Below are 20,099 nucleotides of genomic sequence, written 5' to 3'. Positions count from 1 at the left end.
CAGCCCTGAGCTCAGCAGAAATGACACTCCTGAAGAGAAGAGAGGAGAGGAGAGGAGAGGAGAGGAGAGGAGAGGAATGCAGACAGAAAGTATGTGAAGGATAGGGACAGTTGTCAGAAAGTTGATGGGCTTCATGAAAGTAAGAAAACACAAATGGAAATGTTTTGTATATTTTCTGTTAGAAACTAAATTTAATGTGCTCCTGAATAGAACACAGTGCAGCAATTCAGCAAATACAAACTGATCCTGTTCGCACACACTCAGAAACTCAGGCAAGGATAATACCTAATTTCCAGTCTAGTAATGTTCTGTGCTGTGCAGGCCAGTATAACAGGATAACAGAAGTTGTGACTGACTGACTGACTGACTGACTGCATGACTCCAAATGACTGCACTCCAACTAAAAAGGCTAGGCTTTGGAATTTGATGAGTTTGGTCTACTATAATGACAAAAAAAAGCCATGACTGTTAGTTTAGGCTTTGAGGTTTTAAAGGCTTACAGTAAAAGAAGAAAACTCACTTCTGGGTAATTTGCTTGGAGTTTCAAGAGCATACAATGAGCAGCATGAGGTTCTATGGTACTGTCCTACATGGGTCCTTAAATTTGCACTAATATGAGTTCCTGCTCTCCCTACAATGACAATTTAGCCATTTATTTAGGCCTAGCTCTTATCCAGAGCGGCTTAGAAAGTGCAAGATTGTAGTAAATGCCATTTACGAAATGGAATTAACCGATATTTAAACATAATTTAAATATAACAAAAATGCAATTAAGTTGTGTACGTGTATGAATTCATACGCGCGGTATAGGATAAGTCCTCTCCACACACAGCATCAATCCAGAGTTATTCGGACTCAATGTTAAGACATTGCGACCATTCAGATACCACTGGAACCTTCCACAACTGGCACAAATATGAATTAGCTTATGGTTCTAGTGTGTATATGCATGCATGTGACACTTGCCTACATCTGTGTAATGTATGCTGTGTGTAGTGTGAGGTGGGGCAGGGACAAGTTCAAGAAAGAAAAACATAGTTATCCTACACTGTACTAGCTATAGTACAGTATGGAGGAGTGGAACTGGTTGTTTAACAAAGTGACTGCTTCCATCTGTAATAGCTAACATCCTCTCCCTCTGATGGCACTGTCACATTGAATACATGAAGCACTCCTTCACTCAAGGAGAAATGGGGAGAGAAGGGGGGCTGAAGGCGAGAGGGAGGTCAGGGCAGCAGGGTGCAGACTCAGAGAGCAGAGCAGCTGGAGACATTTCTGTTATTCCAAAGACAAGGAAATTAAGAGGCAATTTTACAGGACGGCTCCAGCCAAAAACCCTGCATGGATGGTGTGTCATTTGTGTGCGTGTGTCCGTCCAAGTGCAAACGATGTTGATCAGAGATATTCAGAGGAAAAAGAGCATAAATGGTCCTTCTCGCTCTCAAATTCTCACACACTCCAAACCCAGTAACACATTAGTGTTGGTGTTGGTTCCTCCCATATGAAGACCTGTTCCTCCCAATACAGATCAGCTGAAAAGGCCCCTCTCCCCGCCTCCTCTCGTTCACTTCACTGTTTTCAACACAAATTCCTGCTGCTGTGACGCATTTGACTGTCAGACACATGACACTGCTATAGGTTAAATGTGCAGGTGTCTCAGCTGTTTTCAATAAGCCTTTTATATGAACCACTTGTCGCATTGAAGCAGTTTGGATTAGAGTACGCCTAAATGCACAGTGGATATATTTTTAACACAAATGCACAAATGAGCAGGCATTTGTGTTGAATGGGGTGAGGTCTGGGAAGTGAAAGAGTTGTGGGGCCTTTAAGCAGAACTTGGTTAGGAGCAGACCCATTGACCTTATGCACACGGCTGCCATCTTGCCAGCAAGGTGCTAACTGGGTACGCCCCATTGACATTCATCCAAACAGAAAAGTCTCATCTAACAGTATTAAACAACGTCAAACTCACCAACATTGCAGCTGTACGAAAAGCTTGAATTATCCTCTTTTAATCTGCTTTTTAAACTGTTTGTTTCATAAAAATCCACCGGGGCTGAGTCGGCTCAAGCAAACTTCGCGTTGGTGGCGATAAGCGCCCTGTGTTTTAACACTGAAAACACAAAATCCCGCCTTTCTCTGCTTTGGAAACCAGAGCCTTTGCCAAAAAAAGACGAGATAGCTCGTCTTTGGCACACAAAGAGTACATTGAGATAGGTCTACTCAAGCCTTCGTCTTATATGCATCACAGCAAAAACAAAAGTAGATTTTTGGTATTCGTTTACTGAACTGGGGTAGGCCTATACATTCCTTTGTCTGGCAGTATATGAATTAAAATAAGTGTGGAAGCTACAATTGTATAATGTATGTCTAGTCTATGGGTATACACTGTATATGAATACAGGTGTCTGCATGGCTTAGCCCCAAGCTAAACTTTGTGTTCAGTTTTATTTAATCATTAGAATCGTCATCATTGTCATAATCTTTGCTACTTCCCTGTTATTTTGTTATTTACTATGTGTGGGATACAGGGAGTGTGAAGCATGTGTGTATATGTTTGTGTATTCTTATAATAAGTACAAACAGAAGTTGCAACATGTGCTAGCATCATGCTGTATTCAGGTTACAATAACCAGATGTACCAGATGATGTTGCATCAGGAGACTCGGACCCAAACACAAGACAAGCGCAAGCATGAAATCAGAGCAGATTTGTAAATAGTCTGTTGGCAGAGAAAGCCGTTTGATGATGTTTGATAGAATCAATCTTCAAAAGACTGCAACCTTTGTAAAATAATCACTTCAGGAAAATAAAACGAAACATACCAGATGTTGCTTTTCCTTATTTTCTGTGGTGCACACATACTTTTATTGAGGGTTCTATCTGCTATACTGCAGTGTTTCTGACTGTGCAACAAGTACGGGCTGTCATCGCAAGACTGTCAATTATTGACAGCCTGTCAATAATTATAATAATTATTGTAATAATGTCATGATGACAGTCCAGTACTGGCCAGTCAGAAACGTACTGGGGTCTCTGCCAGAATCAAAACATGTTTTTTAAAAGCCTGTCCACAGTGTCCAGATAAATTGGTGTCTGGGCGATGCAGTTAGCACCACTTTTCTGTTGTTTTGGAAAGGTCAGCCCGGCATGGGTTTTCAGCGGTTGACACGAAGAGGCTTTACTATATCCATCTATAGAAGGCCAGACTCAACTGTATCTCTGTGATTTACTCCTATTGGAAACACATGGCTTCCTCTGCTCCGCGCAACAGTATGTATCAAATGAACATTACTGCCCGCTCTCTCCTCTCAGGGTGCTAAAGATCCAGGGATTACCAGCGGTGACTTTCCATGCACTGAAAGCACCAGGATGGAAGCCGGCCTACACACCATGGTTGAGGTTAGAAAGGGGACAGAGAAAGAAAGAATAAGATAATACACAGCAAAAGCCAGTGTATTATCCTTCCCTTAAAGCTACCATTTCATTATTACACTTTCAGAGATAAATAATCACATAATATGTGTAAATAATGACTTTAAGAGTCTGTACGTGTGGCGAGTGTGTGATAAATAGAGAGAAGATTCCAGACTGGTCTGACTGACTCCGTCATGCCATTACTGTAAAACAAAGGGCCACATTGGCCAACATTACCAGTTCCAATGGGAATTACTGGAACAAAATGTTACATTCTTATCTCAATGTGATTGTTATGGATTGTTTTTTATTTTTTAGTCATGTGCCTGCCTGCACACCACAGCTGTCAGCCATGTGGGCCCCAGTATGACGTGTGTGCTTGCAAGAAAGACACACATGTCGCACACACGCACGCAGCCCCACACACACACACACACACACACACACACACACACACACACACACACACACACACACACACACACACACACACACACACACACACACACACACACACACACACACACACACACACACACGAAGAATGAGAGACTTGCCCTCTGAGACCACACCACTCAGGATGAAAACATGTCCCCACTAAATTACAGACACAATGCCCACCACCTTAAGGCGGAGCTATTTAGCTCGAGATGGCTTGTTGGAAAAAGCCAAAAAAAAAAAAAAGTAAATTGATTCCATAAACACAAAATATCACATTACAAAGCATGGAAACAAAAATCCAAAACTGTAATTCAGATATAAACAAGATGGTAGCCACCCAGGTGGAAAACACGTTTTTGTTGAGGATGTTATTCTCTTCTCAAATGTCTTTATCTGAGGACAGTAAGGTGGACAGTCAATGGAGGACACTAGTTTTATATTTAATCCAAGAGGGTTAGTACATCAAACTGTTACTTACTGATTACCTAAACATAGTATTTTCTAACTAGGGTGTTTTAATACAATATAATTTATACAGTATTGGGGTGGTTGTATTTGGTATCCCTGCTCTTCTAGTGAGACATTTAGGTCCTGTGTCTGGTTTGACTTGACTGGTTGAAAAATGGTACTGCAGTTAGGTCAAAATTGAATTGCTCCTCTGAGCAAGCAGGCAGGCAAAATTACAGAGGGTAGCTTTAAGTTAGGCTCATATGAGAATGTTTTCTTCGCACAGATTTAGGCTTTGAAAATCTAATTATATAAAAACAAGCCCTCCAAGCTTGGCGGGGAGGCACTAGATTTGTCTTGAAGCACGCCAGGGGTGGTTATAGCTAAAATGTCCATTTGCAGAGTATTGTATTTTAACAAATCGGTATTCTTTAGGCTAATCTTTTTTTGTTAGCCACAAGATAAACCAAGCCTATTGCAGTTTATAGTATCAATAAAGCCCGTTTTCAAGTCTCCCTGAAAGGGGTATTTTTTATTGGGATCCGTAATCAGACCGCACGTCTGTTGCATAATGTTTTCATCTGCATTTCACCAAGCATGACTTAATGACTCAGAGTAATTCCCCAACGACCCTCCAGTAATTAAAAACAGGTCTTTTATTGAAATTAGCTTGGGAAAAAGAAACCTTCAGTGGAGCCCACAGCATAAACACTGAATCAACATGTCAAAAATATTACGAGAAAGAACAAATCAGTTTAGCGTTCTTTAGCTGGGTAACTGTCTATAATTTGAGTTTCTCTGGGCAGCAGCATGGCTTTTCTCACCTATCTAAACATATGGTTACAATAATCCAAAGCTCTTTTTTGTGTCTCAATGCTGTCACGAAAAGCAAACAAATAGATAATAGCCTAGTCCTCACATTTCAGCAGTTAAGTCAGAATGTCTGGGGAATGCCGCTTAATGGGTCTGTGATTTCTCCTACTGGTAGGATTAAACATTATTGTATTGTGAGATAGTGTTGAAGGAACAGGCCTGGTTGTACAGTACATACCTGTCAGGAGGTGGTTTTCAAGCAGGACCCAAATGCAAGGAAGTCGGGATCTTAGAAGTCTTTATTCAATCAAAGACCTAGTATAGCAATAAGGTGCAAACACTAGCAAACAAAACATAGACTTGGAACTCAGGTGACAATACAATAATCCAACAGGGAACAGAACCAAACACAGGGCTTAAATAGGCACCAGATTAACAGGACACAGGTGAACTCAAATCAAATCAACACAAGGATTGGCTGGGGGAAAACAAGACACAGGTGAAACAAAGAACCAAAAATCAGGGAAGGTGAGACAAGGCAGGAAACTACTACAAAGTAGGACAGGAAACACAAAGCATCACTTCAAAATAAGAATCAGGAACACCAAACACAACCCACAGAAGGCAGATCCTGACAATACCGTACACTATATACTACACTTTTGCTGAATAATTTGCACAGAGGAATGTGTTCTTACTGCAGTACGTGAATGATTTGAAACTGCATTTGTGTGGCGTACTCTGCATGTGTGTGCGTGTGTGTGTGTGTGTGTGTGTGTGTGAGAGAGCACGCGTGTGCGTGCATGCATGTAGACTGTATGTAGGCAGTCAGTCTAACCTTTCAGCACTACAATATTTGGGATAAACACCTATGCACCTCTCAACCAAATTCTGGTGCACATGGGTTTCTTGAGCAGCACACCGCTGAGTCACTAAACACACAGTGAAACAGGTGTCGGCTGAGATTTGTGCGTCAATTCACATGGGCCCGCACACGCACACACGCACGAGCGCGCGCGCACACACACACACACACACACAGAGAATTATGTAGTTACCTGACTAAGGCTGTGTGTTTAAACAGCTGTTGAGGTAATAGGCTCTGTGGGGGCCCGACACGGCAATGCTTAGCTAATGTCTCCACAAATGTACACACGTGTGTGTGTGTGTGTGTGTGTGTGTGTGTGTGTGTGTGTGTACGTGCATGTACCAGCCTAATGTCACTCTGCCTGAAAATACCCTGGCCTTAACTGGGACACTAAGTGAAACCAAGGTAAATTATACAAAGTAAGAGTTTGTATGTGCACGTACGTGTCCCATATGTGTGCCTGTGTCTTCACAATAGCAAAGGAATTGACAGTGGTACGTTAGATACTCTCTCATGTGTGCAGCAGCAGGTAGTATGGTCACACATGCATAATGTGACCCCTCCAGATAAACCCATCCTGCCACAGGTTTTTATTCACACACAGAGCTCTGCATAGACATGGCTACATCAACAAGATGTATGTTAATTCTCCACCAGAATTTAGATCAACTAAAGCTGGCCTACAAGCCTAAAGTACCAACTAAACTTCTTTCTAAATAGGAGTCCCATTTTAAACTTTGTGCTGTTCGTTGACAAAGTACACATTGTTACTGATGTTATTTACATACTGCACAAAAACACTTGCTGTGTGTAGAAGCCGACCAATTTCATAAAGCATTGCTATAACCCTCACCTCACACAAAACCAGACTGATGGCTATACTTATAGCCATTGTACAGTACAGTACAATACGTAAAGGTATAGTTCATGTTCAATCACGATGTAAGTGGGTGTGACATCACATGGCTGAGTCAATGCTAAGTTAGGGTCCTGTGGGGCATTTTAGGAGCAACTCACTGGACTGTTAGTTCTCACAGCTATTAAATAAACTTCACTGGCAGTCAACCGTTGAGTGTGTGTGTGTGTGTGTGTGTGTGTGTGTGTGTGTGTGTGTGTGTGTGTGTGTGTGTGTGTGTGTGTGTGTGTGCATGCGTGCGTGCGTGTGTGACGAGGGTGAGAGTGTGTGAGAGAGAGTAGAGAGAGAGAGAGAGAGAAAGCAAGAGAGAGAGAGAAAGAGAGAGAGAGCGAGGGAGAGTGGGATAAGTGAGTGAGACTTTGGGAAACTAGTTGTATTCTGAGGCGTTCTCAGCCCATGCTAAGCCAGCTGTCTTTTCCAGCGTGGGACAGGAGTGAGAAAATTACACGTGTGTGTGAAACGGTGAAATGTATTCCACCTGGGGAAGTTGAACCTGCCAGAGGGTCCACAGTGCACATCTGGCAAGGGGGTTTATCCTGGCCCGCAATTGGTGTTTTTCACCATAGCCATAACACACAACGCCCTCTCCAGCTTTCACTTCTCCATTTGACAGTCTCTCTCCCCTCTGTGCAATATACTTTGCTTGGCATGAATGTTACAATATCGCTGTGGTGTTCAAGTACAAAGGGCAGAGAAACAAAGCATAGACATTTCGACGGTTTCTTAGACAGTACACATGACAATACATGAAACAGTGTTTTGAGAAACAGGAGAGATGAGACAAAGCTGAAATGATACGGGTCATAGTTGATTTGATTTAGTTTTGGGGTCATGTGTTCCTATTTTTCGCTCCTCCTTTTGTCACAGTGTGTGTGACTGTCTGTTTGGCCATTCACCCACCCAATTGGCTGTATATCTTGCTCCTCAGAATCCTACTGATTCTGGTGACCCAATTCATGGGCTTTCCTCTTGCACCAGTGCACCACCCATTAGGCTAAAATGTCCACTTTCACACAATATATCTTAAACTCAATTAGCCAGATTGCCGTACTTATATTCCTGCTCCCTGGTGGATGAATCCTACAGATTTTGGTAATTCCATGGCCTGTCCTGTAACAAGGTTCAAGGTTATTTTATTAGTGTCCCCGAAGGGCAAATGGTTTTACAGCAGGTCATAAGGCATTGAAACATGTGAATACATCAGTCAAACCAAAATTATTGCTGCTGGTCGCAAGCATGAGCTGCGCCCGGCCTACTTGCATCTTCAGAAAAGAAAGAAAGGGGATAGGTGGGGTGGGGGAGGCAGGGAATAAGGTGGGAGAGAGAGAGAGGGAGAAAGAGCGACCGCCTTCTTCAGATAGCAAAGTAGACACCACCCACCACCCGTAGTGTTGGATAGTTGGATACAAAGTTAAGCATTATTATATTCCATCGTACAACCGTGTTGCTTGAAGGAAATAACAGACATTCAACTGAAGAACTGAAAGTCTTTTAGGACCAAAGGTCCAAAGGTAAACCTGCATTTCCCATCTCATCGATTCGAAATGTCTTGGGAGACAAAAACAGCAAGTGGTGTTGAGTCAACGGCCCCTTCTCCCATTCAGCAGTCACAAGACCACAGGAATATGGGATTTGGGTGTAATAGTGGAGGATGTTTTTCTTGGAGATCGAGTTGCTGGCATCTCATGAGACCTTGCATGTTCCAGAGAGCAAGAGAGAAATGTTATGAAACCAGCTTTCAGCAGGACATTATGGCCGTCACCAGGTCTCCCCAGTAAAGCTCCACCCAGTCTTTTGTTTCCCAACCCATGCTGCTCTGCATGGCTTGGAAGCTATACTGTATCAGTAGTTATCTTTCACCAATCACAAGTATCTTTGGCGTGAAAAAAGTAATACGTTGATTTGAAGTGATTAAAGGAGGAGAGGAGAGGGGAAGAATGGCTGCTTTATGTAAAACCTAAACAATAAAGCATATTTGAGTCACTGAAAGTCGATGTCAAATATCTAATGGGAGGGGCTGGCATATGTTCTTAATTAATCTACAAAATGACTCCCTGCCCAGCCTAGGGCAGTCCGAGTACACTCACAGGCAACAGTAGAAATGTGCTTTGAAAGTAAGTTGCAGACAATTGTAAAAATTATACAAGCATTTATTGAAGTTCCATGCAAGCCAGTCGCATTTCATAACACAAGGGGCTTTACGAAAATAGTGACTGTGTCCCCCTTTTCAACTGTTTTTCTTTTTCATTATCACGTATCATTTGTCACATTTTATGAGAAAATCTAACAAAATGAACAAAAACAACAAATAATGTTTGTAGATACAGTATATGATAAACATCCACTTCAACACATGATATAAAACTTTTCATTGAGGCGCTGCTCAACACTGTACAAAAACGATGCTGAAATTAACTACATCAAACTGAAAATATTGTATTCTTGCTTGCTTTCTGAAGCACCTGAAAGACAGAATGACTGTAGTAGTATAAAATATGCAAATGTTATCAACTTCCTCCAAATGGTGCAAATGACAGTATTCAGAGTGCCCGCTCTGATACGTACAACACTAAGATATGAAACAGTCTTTCATTTCTACACTTTAAAGAACCCATAAAGTGCCATCAATTACAAATTCATGCGTCAATATCTATAATGTCAAAAGTTAGTTTTCTAGTGTGCCCTCATACGTAGTAGTGCATGGATAGGTTACATAGGTAAACCCTAAAGAACATTACAAAAAGTACCATAATGGTTTAGATGGGAATGCCCATTTATGTATTGTTTTGGTGGCTTGGAGACAACCCAGTTCCCTCATACATTCACTTCTTGGCAATAGATCAAAGTCAATAATCTGTGAAGTTCAATCATGGTTACAGTACATCCTGCTTGTGCTTATAGACACTGTATAGCACATAACCTACATAGCTTTAGTTTAGGGACCATCCGGGACAATTTCATTAGTTACTGTGTGCCAGTGACGGGCAGCCCAAGTATGCATCTATTTCCCCTAAAAAGAATCAATTCCAAGTCAAAGTCCATCCATACACTGGGGAGTCTTCTTAGTCATCACTGGATTCAAAAAATGGGACAAAATGGTGACATTGGCAGCAGTTCTATCACCTCATTCGTCCTTGTGGTTCTCCTCACATTGTTATTTCACCATGTCATAATATCAGGTGAGCGTTTCATCTGGTCGTGTTCTGAAATGTAAACGTTGCGTTTTAACACTTGGCCATTAGGATCTGCAACGATTTAACGAGAAGATCTGGGTCGCATCATCACCAGCCAATGCGAAGATGTCTTCAGACCACATCTCAATTATTTATGGTATAGTGATTCCCCTCTCTCCAATATTTCTATCTAACTACTGCCTCTTGGAGCCAGCGACTGGTGCGTCTCTCCGAGCACGTTGCTGAATACTGGTCTGATCCGGGATGTATGGTAATCCTGGAGGTCCAGGGGTTCCTGGTGGCCCAGGTGCTCCCACAGGCCCAGGTTTTCCCCGGGGTCCAGGCTGCCCATGGATCCCGGGAAGCCCTGCCTGGCCTTGGATCCCTGGAGGTCCCTTGGGTCCGGGCAATCCGTCTTTACCTGGAACGCCTACGTCGCCCTTCTCGCCTCTGTCGCCCCGTGGACCCGGCTGGGCCAGAGAGCCTTTGGCTCCTTTGATCCCCGCCGCTCCTCTAGCACCAGTGGGGCCCGGTTCCCCGCCATCACCCTTCGGTCCGACGAAACCCTTCTCTCCAGTGTTCCCGCGGCCCCCAGCAGGGCCCCGTTCGCCCTTGTTCCCGCTCAGACCCACAGGTCCCCTGGCTCCAGTCTCACCACGGTTCCCTTTAAGGCCTGGTGGCCCAGGAGCACCTGTGATGGAAGAGGAGAGAGTACTCTGCTTGAATTCACTAATATGTGTGAGGTGTTCAAGAGCAACTTAACATCCTGTTTCAGCTTGAACAAGCCTCATTCACATCTGAGGTGAAGTCGCCCCCCAGAGTCTCCCAACTCGCATTGGTTGCCCCTCCTGGATGGGCATATATTGTGCAAAAGGTGGAGTGTGTTTCAATAATTGAGATTCCGTTAAAACAAACCTGTTTAACCGTTTCTTTCCTCCTTCACCATGTGGCCTTTTGGTTTGATTGTGAAGGTGGCTGATTCAGAGCCTATGGCACCATATCAGGAGGATGTGAAATCGCACGCAAATTCCACCCAGCCGGTATGCCCGCCAGGTTGCCCTTTGTTGGACTGTACTCCGAAGGTGTGTGGACTAAAGTGGAGCATCACCAAATACCTTTCCTTAATTTTCAACCCATAGAGGGCAGTATTACTTTGATTTGCTCTGGAAGTGGGGAGACCAACGCCTTTGTGTAGAACACTCCAAATTGGGACCAGAATGGATTGCTTAATTTGCTAGCCTTATAGAGTGGCTGCTTGTTTGTTTTTGTGTTGTCTTTTACTTGCTGTTCTTTAAACACCAGCACCTAACCCTATATTCTGGGCATGTCACAATAGGTGAACTTGAAAATTGGCAAATATTTGGTGAAAATAGCAGATCTACAAACTCACAATGTTGTGAACATGTAGATCGGCTAGTTTCACTGATGTATCGGTGTAGAGAAAAAAAAAAGGAGGAGACCAACTATGGACCCCTCACCCTGGGGGGCCACGGTCAACAAATAAGAGTTGAAGTGTTTACCCTGTACCTTTTAGTATGGTGAAGTTCTTGATGAGCTGGGTATGGTGTACGTCCACTAGCTTCATCTCCTCCATCACCATGGACAGGTTCCACACGTCCATGTCCAGACGGACATTCAACAACTTGTACTGCTGCCTCAGCGTGTCGGCCAGCTGCAGGAGCAGCAACACTGTACTGTTCAGGTTCTAATGAGGAAAACATTATGGGGCAGAATGAAGAGGAAGCATGGAAGACGTTTCAAAACAGTGCAACGTACTGTACAAACAGTTCTCTCTTCTCCTCAGACACCGTAATATCTTACAGTAAGTGCAACTCCGTCTAGCATCCATAGAAATATATCGTCGCTGTCAGGTAGTAACCGTATGTCCAGAATAGTTACTTGTCAGGAAATGGAGACAAATCGTGTCAAACACGGAAGAGTAAGTAATCAATCCATCCATGGGGGCCTCTGTAATGCATTTGTTCCATGAAAATGTCTACAGCAGGGTAAAACATGGCAGGCAGGGCCCCATAAAACTGACAGCATGCAGACTACACAGTGAGGTAAGCTACACAGCTGCAGCTAATCCAATTAGTAAAGGGTGTGTTACAGGTGTGTTGCATGTGCATTGACAATACTACAGTCTAGGCTTGCACACCCATGCTCTGGACACACCTACAAATAACACACACGTTTTAATTTATTAGCTGCAGCTGTGTTGCACGCTTACTAACCTTCCATATTTTTTATCTGTAGTTTTTAACCTGAACTGCAAAACAAACTACAGAATCAGTCTACAGTATGGCAGTGGTTATCAAAGTGGAGTCCAGGCCCATGGGGACCCTATGGTTCCATGAGGGTGTGTTGTTCCATGTGCACACTCTCAGAGACAGTTATGGGGGTGCTTGAAATGAAGTGGTTTGAGAACAACTGGCCTAGGGTGGTTAATAAAATAACAGCTCTTAGTGTGTGGCTCCAACCTGCAGGTCTTCTGCGTGGCTGCCCAGGCGAGTTTGACAGGACGAGCTCTCCATGTTGATGTACTTGTACATGCTCTGGACATGGCTGACCGTGGCGTTGATGCTGGATGAGATGGTGTCGATCTCCATGTCAATGGAATTCAGGCGGCCATCTATAGTGGAGAAACGCTCCCCTGTGCGGTTCTCATAGTACCTTTTGAAAGACACACACAATAGAGGGAAGCCATACATACATTTGTTCTCAAAGAGGGGGTTCATTCTACTGGGGACCCCCCCAGTAGAATGAACTAATATAGCATCAAAACAGTTTAAACACTACTCTACCCTAGTTTATCAAATAAAATAAAATACAACTTTATTCATGAAGCATTTATTAAAACAACAGAGATTAGCCAAACTGCTACACTACATGCATATTAACAAATACCATGGTTATTTGAGAATAGCCACGGTATATGTATCAGGTGTAAAACACTGTAAAATCCAGCGTTGATTTAATTTCTATAGTAAAAAAAACGTTTTTTTCCACATGGGTCACACAACAAGGTTTTGTTGCTGTTACTGTTGTGTGCGTGCATGCGTGCTACCTGGAATGATAGTGGAGGTCATGCATGTTCTCCTCATGTTCATCCATGAAGGAAGTAACATTGTCCAACTGCATCTGTAGGTTCATGACCTGGACATTACATGCGCACACAAGCACACACACACACACACACACACACACACACACACACACACACACACACACACACACACACACACACACACACACACACACACACACACACACACACACACACACACACACACACACACACACACACACACACACACACACGTTCAAGCATGTTCCAATACAATCTCACAATGCGTCACTCTATGCAAGGTTGTGAGCTTGTAGATTTCCATCTTACAATGGAGTAAGCTGCAACAGACTCTCACCTGCAGGGTGAGATCGTGGACCATCTCCGATGACATGCTGATTCTCTGGTGCGTGGCCGAGATTCCACTCTGGATGCTGCGCACGGTCTGCGTGGTGCTGCTGGAGTTGGACTTGAGGGCGCTCAGCACGCGGCTGTAGTTCTGCCAGTCTACGGTCATCTTCTGGAGAACTAACGTCTCCTCGTCTGCCTTCCTCTGCAGCGCGTCTATCCACATGGCACTGACACATGACAGTACAGTACAGTTCATTTAACTCTGACGGTTGATGACTACAAGTATTTGGGTTCATATATATCTTCTTCCCAAAATGACATTCAAACTAGGAAGGGTATGGCGTGGTCAGCCTGCAATCACATGCATAAGATCTGGTCATCCCAGCTTAGTAAGAGGTTCAAAGTAAAAATATTTAGGACGACTGTCGAGCCGATTCTACTCTATGGCTCCGAGACATGGACACTTTCAAAGAAATTAGAGAAAAAATCTCTCTTGGAAGAGCTACCCATCGATTTCTCTAATATACGGGAACCTTCCCCGTGTTTCTTCACTAGTCCGATCCAGAAGAACACAGTTTGCTGGCCACTGCTACAGAGCTGATCATGAGGTTATATCTACCCTTCTTCTCTGGAATCCTGCCTCAAAGCAGACCAGAGGTAGAAAACTGTTCCCTGATGTCATCGCTAGGGACACATGCATCAGTAAGCAAGAACTGGGGATGGCAATGAAGGACCGGGAAGTCTGGCACGGCATTGTGAAAATCCATGATCTCGACCGTGGTCGAAAAATGATGATGTACAAATAGGATGTGCCTCTGTGGTTCTCAAACTGGGGTCCATGGACCCCCTGGGTCTCTGGTTTTACTCTCTGCATTATCTCCTCACCAACAAAATAGACAGTTTCACAAGTGTACTAAATCTGAAGGCTCCTTCAGATTGCTCCTACAGATGTCTAGACATTTGTTCAGAAAGGGAGGTGAAATAACCTGTCCAATCCTGAAGGTTTTTCCGATCTCGGAAGGAGCATCTATTGATCTTAATTCTCTTATGGAGGTCCCTGGCATAGACTATATTTCAAATAGGGGTTTGTGGCCTAGTAGAATGTCAATGTCCAGGGTCGTTGACATGAAAATGTTTTGAGAACCACTGTTCTAATCTATGATATCCTGCTGGCAATATTCATTGATTAATCTAATCTAGAATAGATGTTCATTGCTACTACCTGAGGGCCACAGTGGTGTTGACCTGCTGCACGGTGGCTTTGAGGTCGTACTGGTCCTGCAACAGGGTCTTCATCCTCTCGTCTGTCTCCTCAATCACGTCCTTCCATCCCTCCACCTGGCCCATATACCTCTCCACAGACTGATTGAGGAGTTTGATGGAAACCGTGTGGTTCTGGAGGTCACGGGACAGACGGCCACTGGCAGTTTTCAGTGTCGCTTCAGTCTGAGACGCCTGATCCAGAACCTGGGGAGAGCACCGGGAAGAAGGGGCAGGAAAATAGGGAGGGAAGGAGTGAATAAAGGGAGAGAGGTGGCATTTATTTTGAGAACAAGTTGATTGTGTTGATTGGTTGTGTATTTTTCCACTCTGCTTTCTTTCTTTTCAAAATCTTTTCATTCAGGTTTTTTGTAACAGAAGCCCATCCACTCTGCTTTCGAAGGAAGCATGCAGGAGCCGCTTGGAAGAAAAAGGTGCCGCAAATCAAGCCATTAACATGATTATATGTGCACTGTACCTGTTCCTGTCCAAGTATCATCCTCTGGATGTCTTCAAACTCTCTCTTCAACCGGCTGATCTCATCGGTATAGTGACTGACATCCAGACAGCCTGAACAATTAGTAGTAGAACTCAGGGCTGGAAGGGAGAGAAGAAGGGGATTCAGTGGAGGTGGAAAGTAGAAAAAACATGACTAAATGTCCCCTATGAATTCCTGTGTCAAGTATTGCCTTATATTACTTTTGCATTACAAAAATGAATCACAAGAGGACAAGCTATAACATTAAATGGAAATGCGTTATTGGTTTTAAAATAAAATGTTATGAGCCAAAATGTCAATGGCATGTTGAAACACAAACCTGTAGCACCTGTCACCTTCTACACGATATATACTTGAAAAGAAAAGCGCTAGCAAATTGCAGACAAACTACATTCATTAGGAGCTTTAAAAACACTACAGTGTTTTTCAAAGTAATACTATAGCTAACAGTAGTAATATAAACACTGTTTTCTTAACACATGTGCATTGATTTCCCCATGCCTCGTCCTACCCTCTATTCCCTGCTCCACCTTGGTGATCTTCTGGTGGTAAAAGGCCTCTTCACCAGATAAGTTGTCTACTTTTCTGAACACTGTGGAGACACAAAGCAAATAAAAGGTTCATTAGAATCACAATCAGAATGTGTTTATTGGCCAGGTTTGCACACATGTATGTGACTTGTGAAGAAAAAAGAATACTAATATAGTATACTACAGTAAAACATATTTTTATAGGAATAATTATCTAACTTATCTATTCTAAATGCACCAAGTCTCTGTGTTTCTGTACGTCTGTACGTTTGTCATCCACGTAACTCTAGAACCGTTCACCCCATTCGACACACACGTTCCACACCCCCACAGGGAGTGCAGTGCCCGGTGTCGAGTCGGTCGGAACCACGGTTGTCCAGAACCGTCACAAAAGGCCTCTGCCGGGCCAGACTCCAGCATATCGCCACAAAATGCCTCTGCCTGGGCCAGACTCCATATATGGGTATAAAAGGGGATACCGCTGACATCACAATGACTTGACCAGCTCAACAGAATGATAAATTGGCTAATAGATGGCAGGCATGCCTGACACAGAAATCCATAAGTCTCTGTCTGTGTGTGCGTGTACAGTTGTAATCCTGTTGTAATGTAAATGTTATGGGCAGGTCGTCCATCCCTGGGTCGGCAGTTTGATTCTCGACTCTTCCTGTCCACATGTCAAAGTGTCCTTGGGCAAGACACTGAACCCTACATTGCCTCCAATGAGTTGGTCGTGTGAGCTCGCCACCATTGGTGTGTGAATGTGGGAAGTGAGGACGCTGGTGTCGACTGTTCGCCGCTTCACCTCCCAATGTATGAATGAGTGAACCATTGTAAAGCGCTTTGAGCACTTGGAAAAGCGCTATAAAATGCAATTCATAATTATAAATAATAACAATAATAGTTTGAGTCATTCTTTATCTTTTTTATAGGGTCCCAAGACTCACTGTTTTGATACCTCGTGTTTCTCAACCGTATGCTGTCCTTTTCCCCAGATAGAAACTTTAACACACAAAAGCAAAAACACTTGGAAGATACACGGAAAAGAAAAATAAAGAAAGACAAACATATAAATGTGGTGGGTATTGCATTACAAGGATTACTGAAACTGTTTAAAAAATTCATGCAATGAGTTACATGTCCCAATATAGTAAGACGTTAGACGTCCATTTCTTCCAGTTCTCCACATCATTTGTGTACAGTGTATAATGCAGCATGTGTGTTGACAGGAAGAATGCAATTACTGAAGTGAAAACAGGAAGTGAAACTTAAACTATTGACAACAAATCACATCAGGTTTCCATTATGGAGCAAACAGAAACAAAACGCTGATGGATGATGGTTTGGCCAGCTGGCTGGGACCAGCTCCCAAACATATTTCCCAAGGGAGCAACAACAACTATGTTGTGCATATTTGTGTGTGTGTGTGTGTGTGTGTGTGTGTGTGTGTGTGTGTGTGTGTGTGTGTGTGTGTGTGTGTGTGTGTGTGTGTGTGTGTGTGTGTGTGTGTGTGTGGGTGGGTGTGTGTGTGTGTGTGTGTGTGTGTATGCGTGCGTGCGTGCATGTGCGCATGTGTGACTGTGTTTACATGAGTGTCATTAAGGGCTTAGATATGCTTACATCAAATGTTTGTGCATGATCGCATGTTTACATTTGTAAGTGCACGTCACAGATGCAAATGTGTTTGCACTGGTAGTGCGTATGACCGAATGTCTGAAATGTGAACATTTATTTTTTTTAAAGGCCCTGCTGCATTCTCAGGGGCTTAATAAAGAACCCTGCACCATGTTAGTATTCATAAATGCTCCCACATGCACTCTGCATAGCACCTGCTACTCTGCATTAGTTCTCTACTCAGGTGACGCTGAACATGCTTGTCACTTGTAATGGCAAAGCTTATTGAGGAAGTGCGCTCTTATGAAAGCATAATATTAATGAGATTATCAAATTACAGCTCGCTTGCAATGCCACATGTTGTGAGCTTGTAGATCTGCAAGATCTGCTACTTTTGCAATTTGCCATGTGATTGAGTATAGTGTAGTCGTATAGGCTACTGTAAGTGATATTTGTCTGTAAAAGGTTTTCTAGCTCTTTAGTGAACATAAAAAAAACATTTGGTCGGGATACTATTGGATTTTATCCAATCAGGAGAGAGACTCACAAAGGCCCATAATTGACAGAGTGGTATATAGCTACTTCTGTATAACTAAAGGGAGCAGTCTCAAATTCTCTTATTATACCTTTTTTTCTTGTCAGATAGGGTACATAAATATGTTAACCATTATGTAAAAGTAATAATACCCCCTAACAATGTCTTTACTGTTATTAATGTACTGCCAACTTGGTGGCTATTAGCTACATAACCATCTGCAGACATGAAGAAAAAAGAATGATCACTATTTGAACTTGTTTTCTTTTAGTTCAAGGTTCTCATATTTAGGCTGAAACAACAGGCCTAATGTGGCAGATCAAACTAGTAAGCTCTAAATGTGCCTGTTCACTGTGTTCAGAAAGTTGAAGATTTATTAAGAATATTGTCTTGAGGAATATATTTGACCATTGGAAAACAGATATTGGGGTGATATGGACATTTTCAACATTTTATTGTTGTGTGAGTTGTGTTTGGGTGCCTATTTGTGCTTGTATATGTACAGTATATGTAAGGGAACATGGTGTACATTACAAACATTATATATGTGTAGGAAGTTGGAACCAACAACCAGAATGTCCCCCCGGGCACTTGCGGCATTAATAGAGTGTTGTCCTACTGTAACTATCCTATTTGTGCATCTTCATGTAAGCATGAGCTCATGTGTGTCTGTCTACAATACATGTACTGTATGCACTGTATGTATGTTCTGGCTTTCACAAGCACATTTTGATTGTTTGTGTTTATGTGCCTCTGTGCAGTGCATGCATTCGTGCAGCGGAATCCAGAGTCTACCAAATTCCTTGCAAAGCGTCCACTGAGATGCCTGAACTCCTATAAAAAAATAGAGATTTACAGCTTCCAAGACCAATAACAAGGCAATGTTAATGTGGAAAGCATCTGTTATGGTGAAGCAGCTGTCAGGTAAAACATGGTGCTCTGCAGCTCCAAACTCCGACTGCTAAATTTGTTTAATCTCTATGCGGTTAAATGGACATTCTTTAATTCATTAAAACATCCACAATTCCACATCACTTTAAGTGTACCTATAGCTATTACCCTAACATATCACTGGAGAAACCTACTGTCCAGAGATGTTTTAAAACATCTGCTATAATCCAAGTTTCTAAGAAAACACCGGCTACTGACAACAATATTGTTCTGTTCACACACTTTCTTTGCCAAAGGAGGTGTATTCTCTTTAGATTTATTGTGGGGCCTTTTTATGCCCTTATTGAAAATACTGTACGTAGACAGGAAATGGGGGGAGAGAGATGGGGAGTGACATGCAGCAAAGGCCGTCGGGACGGGGATTCGAACCCGCGATACGCTGTCAGGCTACAATGGAGCCTAGCCAGACGACTGGATCAGCGGTCCAGGCCCCAAAGGAACTGTTTTCTGTGGTTCAATTTTGTGAAGAGTTTCCATATTTTCACTAAGTCAGGGATAACAACCTAGGGCTATAAATTCACACTTCCACAACCATTGTTAAATATTATTAAGAAGCATTTCTGTTATATTTCATCCCTGACTCTGGAACTGTTGTAGTGCGGTCAGATTAAATAGTATAACATGAGGTCAAGAGCTCACCTAGCGATGCCAGTACAGCCACGGTTATGATCAGGAAGGCAAAGAAACCATAGAGGACTTTGACGGCCAACTGGAGAGAATGGGTCTGCTGACACTTGACACAGCCACCTCTGGTACGACCTAGAAATGCAACAAAGGAATGAAGTTGAGCTCTGACGGCATATTATTATCTATTATCTATCTGTAACTAAATGAATAAATAAACAGACAAATACATGAAATGGAACAAATAGGCAGTGTAAAAATATGGAGTGTGGTTCATATTTTTCAACTCCTTGTCATTAATTTATGGTCTCACAACTGTATGTGCATGTTTCTTTAGGGCAAACCAATAAGGCTGCCAAGTGGTTTCGACCTTAGTGTTCTAGTATTATAGTGGTCCAAATCAGTGTTGTTTTTGGCAGCAAATTTCAATTTTAGTTTAGTCATAGTCTTTGGACTGAAACTTCATTTATTTTTAGTCACATTTTACTCACCTGGAACGTCTTAGTGTTGTCATAAGATTTTAGTCGACTAAATCTACAGTTGATTTAGTCGACTAAAATGTATTTTGGCGGGTCTTGATGCCGTCGACGTCG

General features: G+C 42.8%; 1 protein-coding gene across 1 annotated transcript in view; it reads right to left on the bottom strand.

Moving 5' to 3' along the window:
• Window positions 1-5,399: 5,399 nt before the first annotated feature.
• The window catches only part of scara3 (scavenger receptor class A, member 3), a 30,394-nt gene continuing 15,694 nt past the window's right edge, over window positions 5,400-20,099 (bottom strand). The window contains exons 4-12 of the mRNA XM_080791190.1: window positions 19,522-19,641; window positions 15,764-15,844; window positions 15,232-15,350; window positions 14,716-14,960; window positions 13,501-13,720; window positions 13,143-13,231; window positions 12,556-12,748; window positions 11,603-11,780; window positions 5,400-10,766 (exon numbers count right to left, since the gene is read on the bottom strand). Coding sequence (XP_080647316.1) covers window positions 10,270-10,766; window positions 11,603-11,780; window positions 12,556-12,748; window positions 13,143-13,231; window positions 13,501-13,720; window positions 14,716-14,960; window positions 15,232-15,350; window positions 15,764-15,844; window positions 19,522-19,641 — 1,742 coding nt within the window. The 3' untranslated portion in view covers window positions 5,400-10,269. The remainder of the gene's footprint in view (window positions 10,767-11,602; window positions 11,781-12,555; window positions 12,749-13,142; window positions 13,232-13,500; window positions 13,721-14,715; window positions 14,961-15,231; window positions 15,351-15,763; window positions 15,845-19,521; window positions 19,642-20,099) is intronic.

The sequence above is a fragment of the Protomyctophum bolini genome, assembly GCF_963924005.1.
Source record: "Protomyctophum bolini genome assembly, chromosome: 19".
NCBI lineage: Eukaryota > Metazoa > Chordata > Actinopteri > Myctophiformes > Myctophidae > Protomyctophum > Protomyctophum bolini.
The sequence above is the reverse complement of the archived record's forward strand: the minus strand, read 5'-3'. Positions and strand labels throughout refer to the sequence as shown.